The 22,822-nt window shown below is 39.3% G+C and overlaps 2 protein-coding genes across 2 annotated transcripts; both read right to left on the minus strand.

Annotated features, from left to right (window-relative positions):
* Positions 1–3,806: 3,806 nt before the first annotated feature.
* On the minus strand, positions 3,807–10,274 carry LOC140995663 (arachidonate 12-lipoxygenase, 12R-type-like). Its single transcript, XM_073465744.1, has 15 exons — positions 10,209–10,274; positions 9,853–10,029; positions 9,374–9,578; positions 9,114–9,195; positions 8,819–8,941; positions 8,623–8,723; positions 8,002–8,168; positions 7,771–7,914; positions 6,827–7,030; positions 6,586–6,672; positions 6,327–6,496; positions 5,780–5,901; positions 5,546–5,646; positions 4,636–4,806; positions 3,807–4,435 (listed from the first exon to the last, which is right to left on the minus strand). Exons 2-15 carry the CDS (start codon positions 10,003–10,005, stop codon positions 4,256–4,258), a joined length of 2,010 nt encoding a protein of 669 aa, XP_073321845.1. The 5' UTR covers positions 10,006–10,029; positions 10,209–10,274; the 3' UTR covers positions 3,807–4,255.
* A 2,553-nt stretch (positions 10,275–12,827) lies between these two features.
* LOC140999733 (polyunsaturated fatty acid lipoxygenase ALOX15B-like) lies at positions 12,828–20,190 on the minus strand. The gene is made up of 14 exons (XM_073470254.1): positions 20,029–20,190; positions 18,420–18,618; positions 18,172–18,247; positions 17,909–18,031; positions 17,691–17,791; positions 16,998–17,161; positions 16,691–16,834; positions 16,250–16,453; positions 16,037–16,123; positions 15,765–15,934; positions 14,395–14,516; positions 14,161–14,261; positions 13,221–13,391; positions 12,828–13,007 (listed from the first exon to the last, which is right to left on the minus strand). Exons 1-14 carry the CDS (start codon positions 20,170–20,172, stop codon positions 12,828–12,830), a joined length of 1,986 nt encoding a protein of 661 aa, XP_073326355.1. The 5' UTR covers positions 20,173–20,190.
* Positions 20,191–22,822: the final 2,632 nt, after the last annotated feature.

The raw sequence follows: 22,822 nt of genomic DNA on the forward strand, positions 1-22,822 counted from the left end.
TGAAGGAATCAGGTCCTATTTCCTGCGACAGTCCAAAGGATGTGACTTTATGCACATTTTAAATGCATATATCCTAGTACTGAGCCTTGAGGGACACCAGTTTCCAGAAGGCAGGGTTTTGACAAGGAGCCATTCCATGTGACCTGAAAGGTGCGATTTGTCAGGTATGATGTTAACCAGGTTAGAGCAGAGTCAGCGATGCCAAGTTCAGCCAGAGTGGAGAGGAGGATTTGGTGGTTGACTGTGTCAAACGCAGAGGATAAGTCGAGGAGAATGAGGACTGATGAGTGAAACGAGGCTCTGGCGGCACAGAGTGACTCAGTCACTGTGAGGAGAGCCGTCTCAGTGGAGTGAGCAGTCCTGAAGCCTGACTGATTAGGGTCAAGGAGGTCGTTTTGTGAAAGATAGGAGGACAGTTGGTTGTAGATGGCGCGTTCCAGGGTTTTAGAGAGGAATGAAAGAAGAGATACAGGTCTGTAGTTGCGGATGTCAGCTGAGTCAAGGGTGGGTTTCTTTAGGAGTGTCTTTACTGTAGCTGTCTCGAAAAAGAGCTGGAATACTGCCTGAAGTGAGGGAGGAGTTGATCAGGGTGGTAAGGAAAGGCAAGATGTCGAGGTTTGAGGAAGTAAATTCTACTTAAAGAAATCCCATTCTCCATATCTGAGTCCTGTGGAAACATAGAATGTTTGTCGCCTCTTTATTACCCACAATCAAGGGTTGTTCAAACAAGCTCCATCCTTTGTGTGCCATTTCCTGATCAAAGTTCAGTTATTTGCATATTACAGTAAAAGGAAACCAATATACTCATGCTTCATTTGCTCTGGCACATGCATCCAGTATCTGAACATTATAACTACACTAATACAGCAGCAGGCCGCAAGTTTGTATTAAAGGGGCTCTGTGTAACAATTTGCAGAAATTTACATGTATTAATAACTTTTTATCAGCCATATGGGAGTTGATTATTTAAGTTGTTTAATGCTGCTGGACTGTGGATTTCTTTGTGAAGGAATCGGGTCCTATTTCCTGCGACAGTCCAAAGGATGTGACTTTATGCACGTTTTAAATGCCTGTATCCAATTGCGTCCAGAGGCATTCTGGTCTGCGCCCAATAAAATCCTTTGGAAAAGTGAAAATTAACTGAGGGGTTAAAAACAAATTCACATTTGCGATTTTGTGTGGTGATGCACTGCGGTTTATGTCACGTTACTGTAATGTTGACTGCTGACTGGAGCTCAGGGGCAATTTTAGACCTTTTTTAGGGGTGCTCAAGCACTGCTAAATTTGATATTAGCACCCCTAAAAATAATATATATATTTTTTTGTTTCAAAAAATAATTTCATATGCCCATCAAACAATTATACTACAAGTTCAAATAGTTTTACTTTAAAATGTTTAATGTCCGCCCGGCAAAACGGCATCAACTGCTCTGATGTCCGGTGTTGTTCATAAGGTCATGCTGTTACACACTCCGGGCTTTAGGTGGCAGCATACACTTTTAACTTTGGTCGTAAACGGAGATGAAGAAGTACGTTCATAGGGATTAACACAAGTAAATTGAAACGTTACCAGATAAAACAGCTGAATTTTCTATATCTTATACAGGTTATAGAGTTCCAAAGTGTTGAACGAAATATTATAGAGCACTCCACAATCTTTGGTGTGAATAGTGTCAAAGAGCGTTAGGTGACATCATTCATATCGTATTCCTAATTAATTATTGGCTAATGTTAGCATACTGCGCTAGTCTAAATTGACTGATGCACTTCTAGTTAGACTACTTTTTTACTCTCAGAGAATTAGGCTGAATGTTATATTTGCCGTACATGTATGGACAATAAATTGAAGCACCCTGACTCACTGTAAATGTCTTTTTTTTCCATAGATGGATATACTTTTTTTTTTTATTAAAGAGAACAGTCAGGTTCAGGTGAGAGAGCAAGTTCAAAATGATGTTACCTCACTGCATTGCTCACAGCAACCAAATGTTAAATTAAAATATTTATATCAATTTACACCTTTTACAAGGTTATAAATTATCTGTGTTGTCAAACCAAAAGATGAAAGTAACAGCCAAAGAGGGAGAGAGGAAAGAGAGGCAGAGGAGGAGAGAGAGCAGGATGACGTCAGCAGGAAGCAAGAGAGAGATCAAGAAGCAGGTGAGAAAGTAAAGGCTAGATAATTATGAATCCAAAGCAGCTTCTTTTTGCTCACATTCATTGCAGCCGAGAACAGCGTGCATTTATAATCTCCAACCTCCTAATACATTTTTTTATGTCACAAATACTATTTGGTTGCTTAATTTATTTTCAGATTTTTAATGTAATTTTCTAGCTAAATACAGTACGTTTATGTATAATTGTCAGTGCAAAGAGGGAGGGAGGATGATGGAGAGAGAGAGAGGACAGAGAGAGGGAGCAAGAGCAGGAAGAACCAGGTGAGAGAGTTGACAGATAGTGGAGTCAAGATTGTTATACATTTCGTAGATGCTTTGTGTTTTTTCCCACATTAAAAGTATGTTTACAACATAGGCTATGTCAGTGGACTTAATTAATCTTCATTAAAACACTCTCCTAGTTAACCATGTGTTATCTGTTTATGTCATAATACAAGGGAGAAGGAGAAGATCAGGGAGAGTCACATGGAGAAGGAAAAGAGAGAGAGCAGACCAGAGAGACAAATGAAGGGACAGAGAGAGATGAGCTGCTTTCAGTTCACTCAGTCCCTAGACTACAAAAAGGGAAGCAGTTCAGAGAAAGAAGAAGAAAATTGTAGTGTGTGTTTTCAAAGAATTTCCAAATTTAAACTGAATACTGGAATTTGAATGAGAAGGGCGGCTGTGGCTTGGGGGTAGAGCCAGTGTCTTGTTATCGAATGGTCGCTGGTTCGATTCCACTGGTCTGCATGTCGAAGTGTCCTTGGGCAAGATACTGAACCCCAAACTGCACCTGATGTGCTGATCGGCACCTTGCATGGCAGCCACCGCCATGAATGTATGAATTACTGTAAGTTGCTTTGGACAAAAAGCGTCTGCTAAATGTAAATGGTCAGCCTAAAGGGGAACAGTCTGCTTTAAGTTCACTAAGTGTCCAAGACTCCCAACACTACAAAAAGGGAAGCAGTTCAGAGAAAGAAGAAGAAAATTGTAGTGTGTGTTTTCAAAGAATTTCCAAATTTAAACTGAATACTGGAATTTGAATAAGTAAGCCTTCGTTAAATGACACAGGAGAGACAGAAAGAATAGTGTCAGCACTACTTTGAAAACAATACTTAGCTACCTGTTTGGTTGAAGTAGCATAAAACTTCCAGTTGAAGCCGGTTTGAGGAAAAGTCTACTTAAAGAAATTTCATTTTCCATATCTGAGTTCTGTGGAAACAGAATAAGACATCATATTCTTTTGGATCATCATATGTTTGTAGCATTAATGTCCTGTGAGAACTTATTTCTTAATGAAAAACAGCCTGTTTTCAGCTTTTGAACAATATAGATTATACAGCTAATCCAAGTCTGGTTTAAATATCGGTTTGAAATACAGCTTTTAAAAACCTGAAGGGCAGGTGGATCATTTTAAAGTGCAACAGTGTGTTCAGAGCAAACTTCTCAATGCAGCAGCTTCATGTTGTGAAATTAATTATGGACCAAATTCTTCTTTTTTATAGAGGAAAAACACCTATCGTAGATGTTTTGAATCATTTCTTTATTATTATTATATTATTATAGAGTTTCTATAGTGAGTATAGTGAGGGCAGACAGGTGTTTTACAGAAACAACTGACTCACGGAGCACAGGACCATGGAGGGAATATGTCTTTTTCTGGTGACAGACTGCACTTAACATAGCATTTTCCGTGTGATAAGTACATATAGATACATATAACAACATATAGCACAATTATTTAAACGTCATTGTGGCAAGAAGTCATGAGGCACAGTTTACTTCAAAAGCATATCTTTGACTCCAGTAATATGGTCAGTTACATAACAACATTAAGTACATTTAGCAAATTAATGTCCCCCATTTATTTAGTTTGATTAGATGCCCTGTATATTCATTAACAACATAAGTTTTATACTGTGGATTTAGGATTTAAAAGAGCACATTTTCACCACAGTTAAATCAAGTCAGCTGTATAAAAAGCATCACATGCAGATAAACAGTTATCAGTTAAAAACAGAACATGCACATCCTTTCTCACTTTTGTCAATGTGAACCTGACTGTTGCCCACCGCTGAGGAGCTCACACCACCTGATACTCAAAGGGCCACACTATTTTCTACCTCTGTTGGTTTCAAGTATGTGTATGGGATTCCCAGACTTCCGTTTCTGGCTTTGATGTGAGCTTCAAACTCTTCAAGCCTTCCTTGAAATTCCTTTATCAGCTTGCAGGGAGTCTCCTCAGTGAAATGGTGCTTCGGGTAATGGCCAAGAGGCACCTGATGAGATCATAAATTTATTAGTTTTTTTTTTTCAAAATCATTTGAATGTTTATTTAACATAGACTATGGACTACGTGCAAGATGTTTAGCAGTGGCTCAAAGGTGGTATTTTGGCTGTGATGATATATAGACCTATATAAAGACTACTTAAATATAAATATTATTTATGTCATTTTTTATGAAGTCTTGGCACTTACAAAGTCAGTGGACTGCTTGCTGAGTAGCCACACGACGGCCATTCCATGAACTGTTGCGTTGACATCAGGGAACGTGTCCATCATCGTGGCCTCGTTTGTTGTCCCCTTTTTGGTTGGTGGAGGACGTTGCAGGGAGGTGGGGGCGTTGGGCATCCAGCCATCAAAGTCATACTGCAATGAATGATTGACAGATGACTGATTAAAGAGGCCATATTAGGCTTCATGGTTTTTTCCCTCTCCTGTCGTGTGTTATATCATATTATATTAGCTTTTTTGTGTGTGTAAAACATCTGCAAAGTTACACACTCTGCGACAACATACTCTAAGACATCAGCCTCAGTTGTACTGTTTTATGCTCAATTTCCACAAATGTTTGTGACTGGTGTCCATAGATCTGTAAATATACGGATAATGCCCCTAGTTTCCAACGAAAGAAAATAACATTTCTTCACCTGTTAAGCCATAGGTGAAATGGTAATTCTGTCTGTTTCACGCCAGTCCGTCATGTGAAACATGAGGTTGGAGCACTACAGGGACACGAATAGCTAAGCTAGCACACTGTCATATGGTCTCTCCGAAATCTACGGCAAAATCTAAGTCAAAATTTTTTTGAATGTACTCGAGGCAAATTCCGGTCCAAAATATCACAGAGTTGAGGAGTTTCGCAGGCACATCAGATATCACATAGATTCCTTTAGGAATGAATGGACTTCCAGTTGACTCACCTCCATACACGTACATACGTGGAAACAAGGCGTTATGCTTTTATACCAAATGTAAACTAAGATAGTGACCTTAGTAAACATCATACCTGAGTATATTAGCATTTGTTTCATTTAGCTCAAAGCAGGACTGTGTCAAAGTACAGCCTCATTAAGCATGGCTGTAGACTTAGATTAAAAAGTTTCACCTGTCCAGAGTTGACAGCCGCATGCTGTGCTGAGCAGGTGAAGATCACCAAGGTGACGAACTTGACCAGCTCAGCCACAGAGGTGAAGCTCTGAGGAATTCCTGAGAATTAGACAGAATATTGTGATTAGATAACTACATTAAAATGTGGTTTATATTTGCATTTTGACAATAAAATGGTACATAAATGTGCATATTTATCATCATTAGGGTTGAGTTTTTCTGTAAAGCCCACCTGTGCTTTCCTTGGAGAGGAATCCATGGACAAAAATGTCCGAAATCCACTTCTGCAGTTCGGAGTCTTTCTCGACCTCAGCATCACTCTTGTAGTAGTAGCTGAGCACTCCCTGCACAAACCTTTGAGAAATGTGTTTAAGTTCAGTATGACACATTCCTAATTGACTTACACATTTTTATACACACTGCAGTAGAAATACACAGTTTCCATAGGAGATATGATGCTCAAAATGTAATCATCCCTTTTACAGCCGTTTCTTTCACATTGTAAGCTTACATCACATGTGTTCACCACTTGATGTTGTAATCAGTTTGGTCATTGTGTCAAATTGGCTTTAAAGTCTGGCTCTCCTGCGGGCTTGTGTAAATGCCATTTCAAATAGATGTTACCAGCCTTTTTAGCTGTGTTGTTATTTCATGGCCTCCATATATATTCTAACAAACTCTACCACTGTCTTAGTCTTTACACTGTCAAGCAGTATAAAGACTTTAAGTGACTTCATGTAGCTAAGACCTAAGATCATAATGCATAATGCATACAGTACCTGTTGATGATATCCCAAAGCCTGAGTCCATCATCCCTGTAGTAGAAGTTTGGCACATCCTGCAGTCCACGCTCAGCAATGTCATCTGGTATACAGAGGGAGCTGTAGGTCATCGAGGACATGGATCTCTTCAGGATTGTGATCATACCCTCTCCACCAGATGCTGCATACTAGGGATCAGTCACATATGTGAGGAATGCAGCCAGAGAGGAATACTGTAGATGAAATTGGTCAACTGGCCACGTTGGTCTTTATATACCTTTGTGAAAACTCCTGTCTTGGATATCAGAAGACTTCTAGCCATGATGTTTATTTGCAGAGTGTAGCGAGTGTGAGGTATGATGAGCTGAGGGAGAGAAGGAACTTTGTTATTAACACTATTAATTGTAAACCAAGTCAGAAATCTTGATGCTTCAGTGTGAAATACTTACAAGATACAAAAACCAGCAGGTTAAATAGACTAAAACTACAGTAGGTTCAGTATTCTCCCTCGCAGCTACCTTGTACAGAGGATGCACCATGGGCAAGTTGCGCAGCAGTGACACTGTGAACACTTCAGCCAGCAGGTGAGTGCGCAGCAGGTGAACATTGAGTTGATGCAAGTTGAAATCTGCACTTCTCACAAAGATCTTGGCCATCAACCAGTCGCACTCAGAATCAGTAGGAAAGAAGATGGGATTTTTGTCTGCTGGAGTCTGCTTCAGCTGCAGGAGAAGGAAGGGGGGTGTGGTTCATTCAGTCCATTCGATCCATCACCAGGACTGGTCAATAATGTTTTAGATTTTTCTAAAACAGATACAGCAAAATGTACCTGCACCTATCTGTGCACCCCTGGGCATGTTGTTCTTAAAATGAGGTCAGGCGCTCTTATGGCGCACTGTTCTTTTGAGACAGCAGAAAACAACTGCGCCATAGACCAACAAAACTGGTCAAAGACACAGTATTTTCCTGCTATTTGAAGAGCGCATTGTTCAGACAGTAAGATGCTCCTACACAGGCAGGCTCACATTGTGCGCCGCATACACTCTTATTTTATCATTAATGCTTTTAGTGATTTTAAACGTGTACTGTGGCACATTTAAGCAGCAAAACTAGGAGCTCCAGTTATTAACTTGACAGGAAACATAATTAAACTTTTATCCTCTAAATTAAATATTTTTAGACAGCTTTGATGGAGCTCTGGATTTATCAGAAGGACAGCTGCTTCAGTAGTCTAAATACATGCACAGCCTCTTTGTGCTGTGCCTGAATGCACTTGCGCCATGCGCTTTAGACCAAGCGCATAGATCGTTTCAATAGGGCCCATAGATACAGAGTCTTGCTTCAAAAACACTTTCAACAAGGTGGATGCTTCCTGTTGCAGGGGATCAAACTTACAGTTTGAATCTTATCAAGCCTCTAGCTCGCAGCTTTATTATTGCCTATATTTGTGTCGCCATCTTACCTGAATAGCAATTGGCATCAGCTGATCTTGAGGTGTTTTGTGCAAGAGGACCAGGGGAGCCATCAAGTACTGCTTCTTCCTATTGATGACATTTGGTTTCACTCCATCCAAAAGTTTGTAGTCAACCAAGAAGATGTTGCCTTTCTGTTGGACATTTAGGGAGGATGAGAAAAGACTTGCACTCACAAACATGATTCTAATACTAAGATCAATCAAGGTCACGACAATCACCTTCATTTCCTCTTCCAAACTAGATTGACCACGGAGGAAGACCATGTCATCAGTGACAGGAAAGTTACTGGGCAGGGCCGTACAGCGTCTGATCAACATGGGGTTGATGCCGTTTAGATACTGGTAGCCGAAAAGCACATCCTCCTTCCAATGTTCCTGAACATAGTCTGGGAAAAGAGGGAGTTGACTTCACTAAGTTTCAACCTTGTTTTAACACTGTTATTAGTCTAAGTGTGCACTGTATGTGAAACAGAAAAATGGTAAACAATTTGTTTCGCATAAATCAGAGTGACAGACATGATGGACAGTGTTTCTAGTTGTTGCAGTCATTTCTCAGTCAGTCTTGATTATATGCAATTAAGTACTGTTACCAACAGATAAGACCAAGATACACACTCATTTTATTTTTAATTTTTCTGTTTAGTGAGCCAAGTAAAGAAGCCAATAGATTATCAAGCATTCAGTCAAAATTCATAACTTATCTCAGGAGTAGAAACAATTATAAAAAAAACTTAGTCAGCATGATAAAATACAGTTGACTATTGAACAAATACAGCTGAATGTATACTACTATGCAAACAGTATCAAATATTCCATTAAACTACTATAATAGTTCAGTACCTGCCATGTGAGTTTTATGCCAGAACACCCGATTAAGATGATGCATATCCTTCCACTTCTTCTTGCAATTAGCCAGCCCCTCCAGTCTCAGCTCAATCATCCTGGTATACAGAACAAAAAAGAGACGTAATTGTTATACATTAAATAGTTTTAGGTCTAGAGAGCTGAAAGCTGAAATAAAATTTGAGGAATTCACCCTGTGATTGCAGTGAAGGCAAACTGTATAGTCTTGGTGAAGGAGAAGCGGACCTCAGGAGGCAGAGAACAAGGGTCTTTTGCCTTTATGCAGTGTGGTATTCCCTCTTTATACACTTCCCAGCTGGGAAAAATAGAGCAGAGTAGTGAGGACAGTCTAGATACCAGTTTATCTGCATTAAAGCATATATGTATATATATATATATATATATATATATATATATATATATGTATATATGCCAAAGGTATATACAACCAAAAAGTGCAGCAGGTTTGTATGCATGTTAGTTCTCACCGATACTCTTCCTTTCTCCGCTTTAGCTCTTTCTCCCGACTGTACCTGCCCAGATGATGGTTGTCATCAAAGACTCTCAGAGCTTAATGAAAGAACCACAAGAAAGTTTAAACTTGTTGGTATATACAGTATGTTGGAGTGAATTTACTCCTTATGCATCTCTGTATAATCTAGCTTTCAGAACTACTCTTTCTTGAATGTCTCATTACAGTGAACAGCATACAGGATTACAGGATGTCAGACAGTAAATTTCCACAAACCTGTTCCCTCTCTGAAGCGGTTCACCTGGCTGTCAGTGATCCAGCGGTAGATGGGGACTGCGTAGGTGTCTCCCTCAGGGGATTTTACTTCCACCTTGGCAGGGAACCAGTCTTCTTCAGGGAACAATGAGAAACGCTGTTTGTCTAGCTCTATTAGAACCAGCTTTCCAATGGAGACAGGGCAGGACAGGGTAAAACTAGACACCTGGAATAAAGACAGAAATTGCCAAACACATCAAGATGAAAATAAAGTTTATTTGATAACCAAGAACGGAGCTGTAACATCACAATAATTGACATACAATTACTAAAAGTAGAAGGTTGAGCAAAATTACCATCTTATGGAGCTCATCATGGAGATTTTTCTGTATCATTTGTGGCCATAGGTTGAAAAGTTGCGTTGCAACACATATCTTGGTGATGTACATATGAGTCTGAGATGGTTATTGTACATTCAGAGAAGGATATTTCAGACTTACTGCTCCTCTGATGAAGGCTAATGGACCTTTGTAGTCTCTGAGCTGGGTGCGGTGGCTCTCTCCATCTGTGCCCACCAGCTTAATGTAGACATCGTTATAAGTAGTGGCATGGTCGAGATTGTCAGTGAAAACAGTCACTTCATAATCCACCATTTTCACTCTGGAAGCAGAAGAATCCTGATGGGGAGAGAATAATAACAACCAATCTCACCACCAATTAAGTTAACTTTCATTATACATGAACAAAATCGCAAAATAATATCATAGCAACTCATGTAAAATTGATCTTTTTCCATTTATCTAAATCTAGTCCAATCATTACGAAGTGAAATTATTTCATGAAGCATCTCTCTTACCTGTTCACGAGTTCATTTGATGAACGGCTCTTTCGATTAAACAAATCACCACTGACTCAATCTGGAGTGTTCAGTCAGTACAAATAAGTCAACTGTGCTGAGAATCAGCTCCCCAAGTTGATTCTCCTTTCATGAAAATAAGTTAAGATCGTTTACATATTAACTACGTGTTTGGATGAAGAAACATAACGCTTCAAGTTGAAGCAGGTTTCCTGAGGTAAATTCTACTGAAAGCAACTTTATACCTCACTGTTTCAGTTGAATGATTGACCATCTTAACCGTGTGCCATTTCCTGATCAGAGTTGAGTTACTTACATATTAAAAGGACACCATTGGCTGGTGGAATAGAGGAATCAGCAAACTCATGCTTCATTTGCTTTGGCACGTGCATCCAGTATCTGAACATTATAACACAGCAGCAGGCCGCAAGTTTGTATTTAAGGGGCTTAAAGGGATGTGACTTCATGTAAGTTCTAGCACAACACGCACGTTTCACTGAGCCCCTTCAACATTTATATTACCTAGCTAGCTTCCCTATGCTCCTATTCAGCAGGAGCTGACAAGCTTACATTTCATCTATGCTTTTAGCTGTGCATGTTCTGCTGCCAGTTTATGTTGCTCAGATCTATCCAATTGCGTACAGAGGCATTCTGGTCTGAAAATTGAAAATCAACTGAGAGGTTAAAAAACTAATTCGCATTTGAGAATTTGTCTGGTGATGCCAGGCTACACCTTTATAAAAGTATCAAAAGTAAAAGTACTTATTATGTAGTAAAATGGTGCATGTAAAGTAAAACTTTGTCAAACTCTCCATTTTGCCTGAGCCACCCACTTTTTTTTCAGGGATCTGGGCTGTTGAATCAACTACACAGACTGATGCCCTGCATTTGGCATGCACCACGGACACAGAGTGTAGTCTCTTAGACTTTGTGTTATGTGGATATCCAGTGTCATGATTGCACTTCAAACACCATCTATTCATCAAATTGTCTGTTTTTTGGTATATTTTCTGTCCTACACATATTTTCATCCGCACATTTGCCTTTACAAACATGTTATTAAGTAGCCAATGAGCTCTTATAATGTTATCATGATTGACCTTTCCCTCCCTCATCCATCTTTCTTTCCTCCTAGTTCTATTTATTATACTGTTTTTTTTTTTTGTTGTTGTTGTTTTTTGACCAGATAACATTGTGTGTTTTTAAATTTGTTTTGCATGGGGTTAGGGTCTATTTTCACATTTACAACAAGTTCTGCTCCACCAAAGAACCCGCACACTCAAACCATCACTGTGTGTACTCAGGGATGTAAGTGCCATAGTTGACTGTGTTCAAGTATACTGCACGAGAGCGTACATTAGTTAAATCGTGCAGTTGAAACTGAGCAGCAGCCCTCGCACAAGGACTCATCATGTCTCTGCTCAGATTTGGAACTGCTGCTGTTTGAATATTTAGTAAATACCTCTGAGTTTGTAAAAGTTTTCATACTCTGTTCTCAACATTGAAAAAGCTGTACCTGCAGCTCTGCAGCCTAAAATCAATGACATTAAAAATTGAAACAACAACAACAACAACAACAACAGATGATATATCTGGTTTTATTAAAGCAATGCCACCAAAAGTCAAAACACAGAACATGACAGGACAGTCAGATTGATTGCCAGGTCTTTAAATATACAAATTGACCCTATATAAATCTTTATGTGAATACTTTGTGCTAAATTAAAGATAATATAAATGGGCATTAAAATGGGCAAATGTGTAGTTTAAAAAAAATACTCTTCAATGTATGCTGTGTGTGTGTGTGTGTGTGTGTGTGTGTGTGTGTGTGTGTGTGTGTGTGTGTGTGTGTGTGTGTGTGTGTGTGTGTGTGTACCTGTAATCTATATGATCTAAATCCCTATCTGGCCTTTTAAGAACATAAACATATGTTGTAAAGTTGCATCAATCAAGCGACTAGTTAATTAGGTAAGACATTAATCGCCAACTGTTTTGCTAATCGATTAATTTGAGCAATTTTTTAGTGGAAAAAAGGTCAAAATTCTCTGATTACAGCTTCTTAAATATGAATATTTTCTCTGATTAAAGGAATGACTGCTTTGGGTATTACTTTCCTTAAAAGAAAACAGGTGCAACAGATTACAACACATCCTGTCGTCAACTCAAGTAACGAGTTTTCAACTCGGCTCGCACTTTCTGTCTGGACACTGCTCCAACGGTGAAACACACAGAAAGGTGTTAGAAAACATGAAAGGACTGTAAATGACAGCAAAACACAGTAAAAACTCTCACACTGACCTGAAAATGAAATTGGTGCATTGCTAACACTACATTTAACAACATATAGTAAATTTAGTGATCTGACAAAGAGCCAGAAGGCACAGTTCAAATGCGTTACAATCATAATGCAAAAGATTATCTTTCCTCCAGTAATTTATTTTGATTAAATGCCCTCATATTCATTGACAAAATATGATTTATGATGTGGATTAGTATTTAAAACAGCATATTCTTACCACAATTAAATTAAGTAGGCTGTAAAAAAGAGATTTGGTTTCCCACTTTGTCAACATGAACCTGATTTTGACCCGGCGCTGAGGAGCTCACACCACCTGATACTCAGAGGGCCACACTATTCTCTACCTCTGTCGGATCCAAGTACGTGTATGGGACCTTCAGACTCTTGTTTCTGACTTTAATGGCCACACTTAACTCTTCAAGCTCTCCTTGAAATTCCTTTATCAGCTTGCGGGGAATCTTCTCAGTGAAACGCTCCTCTGGATAGTTGCCAAGAGGGACCTGATGAGATCCATCATACATTTAAAAAAAAACAAAACATTTCAGCAAATATTTAAATGTTTATCAAACATTGACTATTGGCAACATAATGTACAGTTGTAGGAAGTGAGCAAGATGTTATTTTGGCTGTGATTAAATATTGACCGACAGTACTTTACACAACTTAAAAAATTATATTGTTTATGTAATTTTTCATGATGTTTTGTCACTTACAAAGTCAGAGGACTGCTGGCTGAGTATCCACGTGGTGGCCATTCCATGAACTGTTGTGTTGACATCAGGGAACGTCTCCAGCATCGTGACCTCGTTTGCTGTCCCCTTTTTGGTTGGTGGAGGACGTTGCAGGGAGGTGGGGGCGTTGGGCATCCAGCCACCATAGTCATACTGCAATGAATAATTAACAAATGATTAATTAAAGAGCCTATATTAGGCTTTCATGATTTCCCCTTTCCTTTAGTGTGCAGCTTTTTTGTGCATGTAAAACATTTGTACAGTCACAAAGCCCAATGTCCATGCCAAAGGGTGTAATTCTCTCCTACAGATGGAGGATATGACTGAGAACCACACTCTGTGATAATAACTTGTCAATCCCAAGGTAGCTTTGCTCTAAAAAAAACAAACCCTGTTTAATGTCTATTTTACTCTAAAGGCAACCGAAAAAAATACTACCTCTCCCTTCAGGCCTCCCTCCAGAGCCACTCTTCTCACTGCAGTCAAGCTAGTATGTTAGTATGGGAAAACTTTGGCTGCACTTTCTCTGCCATTCTTGTGCCACTAGCTTGCTAATAGCTTTGGCAATACATCCATAGATACCAGTCACACGCAATGAGTGCTGAATGCAAAGGGTATAGTGGGCACAGGCAGGTAAGTACAGTACATAGGTCAATAGACAGTTTGTCCGTCCATATAGCTTATTGGAGGCCTGCAACAGCCACCGTTACTGGATTTTTTATTTTATTTTTCAGAGCATTCAATTTACTGTATGCTGCCAAGATGTTCAAAGATTTTCTACAAAATGCTTGTAGAATAACTTTTCAACCCTAAAGTGTTTTTGGCCAGAAAGTATTATTCTCCTTCCAGTTTCGAGAAATCTGCTAAAGCTCATCAACCCATTTCACAAAAATAGCATGAAAACAACATTAAAAAGTTTCACCTGTCCAGAGTTGACAGCTGCGTGTTGAGCTGAGCCGGTGAAGATCACCATGGTGACGAACTTGACCAACTCAGCCACAGAGGTGAAGCTCTGAGGAATTCCTGAGAATTAAAACGAATGAAATCCATTACTGAGACAGATGACTAGATTAAAGTTGTATTATGCTCACATTTTGATAATAAAACAGTACATAAATGTGCACATTTATCATCATTAGGGTTGAGCTAAGCCCACCTGTACATGCTTGAGAAAGGAATCCATGTTCAAAAATGTCCGAAATCCACTTCTGCAGTTTGGAGTCTTGCTTGACCTCAGCATCATTCTTGTAGTAGTGTTCGAGCACTTGCTGCACAAACCTTTGAGAAATGTGGTAAAAAGTTCTTTGAAGAATATTTCTAGTTTTATTATTCCTAGACATTTTTTATACACACTGGAGTAACTTCAGCTTATATAAAGTGTACATCACCTAGAGTCTCTGTACACTTCACAAGTCAGTAAAAACAGCTAAACACAATATAAAAGAAAATACCCAATATACATCAGAAAATACGCACACATTCACACACACTCAAGCACACAAAAAACACAGGAAATGGTGCTTATAAGACTACATGGTTGAGGTGAGTAATTTAAAACAAGGATCAATGATTTGGGTTCCCAGGCAGTGGAATCAGAAGAGATCATAATGAAGAGAAAATAAATGTGTTTTCAGTGTGAATCTGAAAATGTCAACAGAGCTTGACTACAGCATGTGTAATGGAAGGTTCTTCCAGAGAAATGGAGCTCTGTGGGCAAAGGCTCAACCGCCACAAGAGTTTTTATTAAATCAGAGAATAGTTCAGTAACCGGCATTAAGGGAACATAAAGTACGTGATGGAATATAAGCTGGGTGGCAATTAGTTTAGCTTAGCATAAAGACTGGCCGCAGGGGGAAACAGCTAGCCTGGCTTGCTTCAAAGTTTTCCTATATGCCTTCCAGCACCTCTGCATTTTTACAGGTAACTCATTGTATCTCTTTTGATTAAGACACACACAGCAGAAATGTAATAACGAAAGTGTTAGTTTTAAGGGAAATAATGCAACACTTGGGGGGGGGGGCAGAAGGTTAAAATAGTTGAATGGGAAGATGCAGCCAACACAGGTTTTCTATTCATCAGCGAGAACTGGGTGCTGAGATTTTAAGTTCCTCAAGGGCAATAACATGAGTTTCCCTTTCTCTTGTGTAACGCTGAAACAACATACTTCCTTCTTTTTTACTGCTGACTTAGCTTCAACTTGGCAAAAACCATCATAATCCCTGAGTGAATTTTAAAGCAAGGCAGCATCCCTGTACCTTGTGGAAATCATGTTGTTATAAAGAAATTTTACCGGTTTTTGTTTGGACATTGCTTCAACTTCACATTCAATCTGTTCCCTAGTTTTACACCAAGAATTGATACAGAAAAACTTTTGAGTGTTGTGTGTACAGCCAGAACTTACATTTTTATTCCCCCTGAAATCATACCCCCCCTCTCTATCAAAGGATAGTATCCTTGAGCAAGATGCTGAACCCAAAATTGCTGTGATGAACAGGTTGGCACCGTAATGAAAACTGCCTACAGTACCTGTAGATGATATCCCAAAGCTGGCGTCCATCATCCCTGTAGTAGAAGTTCGGCATGTCCTGCAGTCCACGCTCAGCAATGTCATCTCGTATACAGAGGGAGCTGTAGGTCATCGAGGACATGGATCTCTTCAGGATTGTGAACATACCCTCTCCACCAGATGCTGCATACTATGGAACGTCAAATATGTGAGGAAAATACTGCACATGATATTGAAAATAAAGAAACGTTGATTACGTAATGTTCTACTGGATGTGTTGGTCGTTTCATACCTGTGTGAAAACTCCAGTCTCTGATATCAGAGCAAGTCGAGCCATGATGTTCATCTGCAGAGTGTAGCGAGTGTGAGGGTTGAGGAGCTTAAGGAGAGAAGGAACTTGGTCATTACTTGTTAACAAAGTCAGAAATATCGATGCGTCAGTGTGGAAGTCTATAGTTGAAACGAGTACAACTACATTAAGTTCAGTATTCTCCCTCGCAGCTACCTTGTACAGAGGATGCACCATGGGCACGTTGCGCAGCAGTGACACTGTGAACACTTCAGCCAGCAGGTGAGTGCGCAGCAGGTGAACATTGAGTTCATGCAAGTTGAAATCTGCACTTCTCACAAAGATCTTGGCCATCAACCAGTCGTACTCAGAATCAGTAGGAAAGAAGATGGGATTGTCGTCTGCTGGAGTCTGCTTCAGCTGCAGGAGAAGGAAGGGAGAGGTAGTTCATTTAGTCAATTCAATACATTACTAGTATCAATAAAGGTTTCTTTTGTTTGTTAGAATATTCGCGACATATCTGTTGTGCTTGGCATGTTTGTCTTTTCAGTTTGAAATACTGTTGAAGTGGAGATTCATAATTTCATCAATGCTTGTATGCCATGTAAATATACATGACTTGCTTTATTATTGGCTATATTTGACTGCCAATCTCACCTGAATAGCGATCGGCATCAGTTGATCATCAGGGGTTTTGTGGAGCAACACGAGGGGAGCCATCAAGAACTGCTTCTTCCCGTTGATGGTGTTTGTTTCCACTCCATCCAAAAGTTTGTAGTCAACCAGGAATATGTTGCCTTTCTGTTGGAAATATTTGCGAGGATGAAAAATGATTTGACTCACATGCATTCAGTGTTGCTATTACATATATCAAACATGTAAATGCAACATGCAATGCCAAATTTAATCGTCATGGGTCACAACATGACTCTAATACTAAGGCCACCAAGGTCAAGACAATCACCTCCATTTCAGCTTTCAAGCTACACTCTCCACAGGGAGAGGGAACATCAGGGACAGGAAAGTTACTGGGCAGCTTAGTACAACGTCTGATCAACATGGGGTTGACGCCATTCAGAAACTGGTAGCCAAAAAAAGCATCCTCCCTCCAATGTTTCTGGACGTACTCTGGCAAATGAAGGAGATTAATGTCAATGAGTTTCAACCTTGTTTTAACACTTTTATTAGTTTAGGTGTGCACTGCATGTGAAACAAAAATGGGAAAACAATTTCTTACTCAAAAATCAGAGTCACAGACTTGATTGAGCACTGTTCTTAACCTGTTCTTAAGTCTTAAACACAGGAGAGAAAACAACTTGGATCAGCGTAGATCAAGTAGATCATCAGACTTGTTCTTTTCTTCTCACTTGTCTCTCATGGTTTCCTTATAATACCATTTGCATCATAACAGAACAATACAAGTGCTTTTTCCCTGTGGTCCACCATTGAGTTTTCATTTTGGCCCTCAAAGGGAAAAATGTTTGAGCGCCCCTGCAATAGATTACTAAGCATTCAGTCAAAACCCATGGCTCATCTCAAAAATGAAAACAGTTATACGTATTTTTTGGAGCATAATAGATGAATGAATACAGTTGACTGTATACTATTATGAATACAGTATCAAGCATTCCATTAAACTGCTGTCAAAGTACAATACCTGATACTGGATTTTTGTACCAGAACGACCGACTGATACCATCAAAATCCTTCCACTTCTCCTTGCAATCAGCCAGCCCTTTCAATTTCAGCATAATCACCCTGGAAAATTAAAGCAAATAGACTTAATTATGATACATTAAATCGTTTTTATAAACATGCAGAGGGACTTGTACATAGATATATAGATAGATATCTGACAGAATATGTGGACTTTACCCTGTCTTTGCAGTGAATATAAACTGTGTAGACTTGGTGAAGGAGAAGCGGACTTCAGGAGGCAAAGAATCAGGGCTTTCAGCCTCTATGCAGTGGGGTATCCCATTTTGATACACTTTCCAGCTGGGAAAACAATGTTGTATGATTTTTAGTTTATCATCATATGTCATAAATGTATTCAGCCAAAGGTGGAGCAAGTTTGGAAGTATTTTATGTTAGTTTTGGGGTACAAGCTCAACTGTATGAAAACTCTGAGCTCTCACCGATAGTCTTCCATTCGTTGCTTCAGCTCCTCCAGACTCCTGTCAACATGATTCTCGCCTTCAAAGAATCTCCAAGCTTCAACAAACACCCACAACAAGGTTTAAACTTGTTGATATATACATTACTGTATAATGCATGAATTTACTCCTTGTAAACCGCCTTATAATCTAGCTTTCAAAACTTGTTTTCCTTTTTTGACTTCTTACAGTAATCAGCATACGGGACAGACGAGCAAATTACCACAAACCTGTTCCCTCTGGGAAGCAGTGCACCTTGCTGCCAGTGATCCAGCAGTGGATGGGAAAGGTGTAGGTGTCTCTCTCAGGGGATTTTACTTCCACCTTGGCAAGGAACCAGTCAGGGAACACTTGAAGACCCTGTTTGTCTATCTCTATCAGAACCAGCTTTCCAATGGATTCAGGGCAGGACACGGTTAAAGAAGACGTCTGTAAAGACAGAAATGGTTTGAAAACATCAAGGTGAAGATAAAGTTTCCTTAACTCCCTACACTATATATCACTTTAGTGACAACATTAAAATGTGGTGTAGATTTATTGATGACATTTTTTATCTTTACAGTCACAATGATAGATTTTAAAATTTGAAGCTCTGATATATCCAGGTCACCACTGTGAATATGAATTTTCTTTCACATATAGTACCTGGGTGTATTGATTGATGTGATTTGCTGGTGTAGTTCACTTTTGACCACTTTTGTCTATAAAAGGAATCACGATATTTCTCCTTTGGTTGACTCTTTTCCAGTCACACCCTATTGACTGCTTAAAGCACTTGACAGCACTTGTTACATTCACCTATTCACACACTGATGACAGAGTACGACTTGCCAACTTGCTCATCAGGAGCAGGAGGGAGGATCAGGAGGAGTTCAGTATCTTGCTCAAGGATACTTCATGTAGCCGGGGGAACTAGAGGATCAAACCCATTACTGGACGACTCATTTATAATGGCTCAGGCTCATGATATAGGCTACTGTCATTTTTTTAGCTCAGGATACAAATTTGCTACCATCTCAAATAGAAAAACAACTTAAAACTCAACAAATAGCACCAAAAATAAATTGAATGAAATATCTAAATTAATGTGGATCAATGTCTTTTGCTTTTTCTATTTCATAAATATCACAACCTAACACTATTATAACATGCCCAGTTGTTTCATCTAATGTAATAGTTGCACTCCTCCCTGCCTTCATACCTTTCATCTCGTTTTGTTTAGTTCACTTGTTCTTTCTTTACCACTTCATTTCATCCCTTTCTTTTTCTCCCTCTGTTTCAGTCTCATTTGGCATCTTCCTTTCCTCTTTCCTGTCATGTTTCCCTTCTTACTGTCAAGTTTACTCTCTTTGTTTAAGGCTTTTTGTGCTTCACTAAGCTGCCTGGCATTGATACTTCAGTGACTAGTTGTCACTGTGTGTGTGCTCTGTGTCAGTCTGTCCCGGTGTAAGGTAGTAGTAGTAGTAGCAGTGAAAACGTGTGGAGTTGAAACTTTAATGAATTAAATTGGGCATTCTCTTAATATTTAAGTGGAATTGATTAAATAGCTAATTAAGCACAGACACAGTGCTCTGAAAAGAGCACCGAGTGAATAGACTGACCCATTTTCAACATGGTAAAAGTAGGGGGGACGAAACTAATCACTTGAAAAAGTGCCACCTGGTATAATGGCTGTGACTCCCATGACTACCATTATAAAATACATATTGTTTTCTATTAGACAACTAACTGTTAAACCAGTAAATAATAATTTTGTATTAAATGTGCCTTTGTATAATCTCATGAAGGTAGAGTTGAGGAAGCGTGTTTTACATTTAGAAAAGGATGTTTCAGACTTACTGGTCCTGTGACAAAGGATAAAGGCCCTTCAGCCTGCGTGCGGTCGCTCTCCCCATCTGTGCCCACCAGCTTTATGTAGGTACTGTTTATTGTGCTGGCACAAGCGCGATTTCCAGTGTGTATGGTCACTTCATAATCCACCATTTTCACTCTGGAAAGCAGAAGAATCCTGGTTGGGAGAGAATAATAACAGCCATTCTCAGCACCGATTAGGTTAACTGTCTCTAGATGCAAAAAAATAAATAAATAAAAATATTGATATCATCACAACTCATGTTAAATTGTTTTTTTCCCCATTTATCTAGGATCAATCGTTAATAACTGAAATCATTTCATAAAGCATCTCTCTTACCTATTCCTTTGATGAACAGCTCTTTTGAGTAAATGATTCACCTCTGACACCTGTTTTTATAGGCAATGTTTTGTGTGTCAAGTCATACCAGGAGCTCTGGTTAAGGAACATCTATGAGGAAATACTCTACTGCTTTTACTGTGGTTTACAGGAAGGTGTTGCCAGTCATCCAGACATATCATCTAAAATTGTGTCTTCTACCCAACAGGGGAAACCCCCCTTTTGACTAACAAGGAAGACTTCATACATTCAAACTATGCATTTAAGCTCTACTCCTTAATCTGACTATACTTCCTTCATAAAATCACACAGTAACCCAGTGTGTGACAGGCCCACGGCACACTGTAGAGTTTCTTTTTTAAGGCCATGGTTTGTACAGTATGTTTCTCACAATTAAAAAAGACTGTCTAATAAAGTAAGACTGTCTGACAGACAAACACAGACGTATTAACGTTGGCAAAGTACTTAGAACTGCTTCCACATTAGTTCCTGCTACAAAGGGTGTCTTTACCATGATAACACACACACACAGATGTGTGCTTCTACTAGCTCCCATAGTTTGTGCCTAAAACCCTACCCCAGTGTTTCCTGTCCCACCTACCAGTACATTTTGTCAGACACAGACATAATCCAAAAGCAACCTCCATAAATTTGGAGACACACGAGTAACATATTTTGAGACCTGGCATACATTGGCCCATGCTTGGACCATCTTCAGTTCACCTGTGAGACTGAACAGAGACGCTCATCAGAGAGATGTCTCATCATACGCAGCACATTGTAGAAAGTCCTTATTTTGTTTTATTATTTGGCCCTTTGAGTGGAGGCATTGGAAGTCATCATCACTATAAAAAACAACACTGAGTTTACTTATAGCTGAGAGAAAAGACAATAAAGATTAAAAGCCCTCCTGAAGTTGATTCTCCTCGAGGAAACAACTGGAAATAAACTTCTTATCTTTGACATATCCATTACCTGTTTGGTTGATGTAACATGAAACTGCAAGCTGGAGCAGGTTGAGGAAGTAAATTCTACTTAAAGAAAATTGAACCCTAACTGGCCATACTGCATATCTGAGTTACATGAGCACAAACAACTTTTTTTTTCATCACTTTATTGGACATAATCCAGGGTTGTTCAAACAAACCGCAGTCTGTGTCGACCATTTCCTGATCAAAGTTAAGCGATGTATTTGCCCATTAAAATACAAAATTAGCCAGGGAACTAAACAAATCTGTATGATACAGGGAATTTGGTACCAAGGTGGTTTTGGCTCTGAGTCAATAAATTGGACTCCTTACTGAGCTAAAGGCAGCTACATTTAGCAGCCGTTAGCACTTGCTTTAGCCACAAAGCTACCAGTATCTGTCTACCAGGAAACTCCATAAATCACCTCAGCACTGTAAATGGCCTCTGTGGTCATTCTCGGAGGCTGGGTACTCCTCCGGTCCGCAGCTGGTAATCAAGAAGCTGCTGGTTTCAGTATGTTTGTTAGCAGTTAATTAAGCAACAAGAAAAAAGCTATCTGTCAAGGCAGAGCAGCCCGAGGGCATGATAGAAAAAAAACACAAAATGTTTTCTCCATGATGACCCAGTTTCACCCAAATCAGTGAATAAAGTTCTAAAGTTGTGTTTTAGTGCAGCAATTTGTGAGGTCCGGTCACAACCCCACCCCTCTGGTGGGAACCTCTTTTAATACATCCATGGCAGCCTCATTAAAAAAAATGTTTATTGGACGAAAATATACTAATATTGATATACACCCCAGAGTGCAGAATACCTACAAATTAACTGTTTAATGATACTGATACTGGCATAGAGGTGAGATATACAGCGTGCTAACACATGAACAGCAATTTTTGACTTCATGGGGACTTTAACTAGCTAAGCACTACGTCGCACATTTCTGGTCTGGAAAATTGAAAATCAACTGGGAGTTTAAAAAACAAATCTGCGTTTGTGAGTTTTTCTGGTGATCTGGTCCTTCATAAAAGTATCAAAAGTAGAAGTACTCATTATGCAGTAAAATGTTCCGTATATAGTAAAACTCTGTCAAACTGTCTCTCCATTTTACCTGCAGCCTGAGCCACCCACTTTTTTTTTCAGGGATCTGGGCTGTTGAATCAACTACAGATTGATGTTCGGCTTTTTTTTGGCAAGTAAGAGTGTAGTCTTATAGACTTTGTGTAATGTGGATATCCAGTGTCATAATTGCACTTCAAACACCATCTATTCAACTATTGTCTTTATTTGGTATATTTAATGTCCTACACATATTTTCATCTGCATATTTACCCTTACAAACATGTTATTAAGCAGCCAATGAGCTCTTATAATCTTATCTCTGATCTAATCTTATCTCTTTCTGTCTTTGACATTTAAAAACTGTCTCCCTCTGATCCATCTTTGCTCCCACTTCTGTTCATTGTATTTTAGACCAGA

Source organism: Pagrus major, chromosome 1, assembly GCF_040436345.1.
Source record: "Pagrus major chromosome 1, Pma_NU_1.0".
Classification (NCBI taxonomy): Eukaryota; Metazoa; Chordata; class Actinopteri; order Spariformes; family Sparidae; genus Pagrus; species Pagrus major.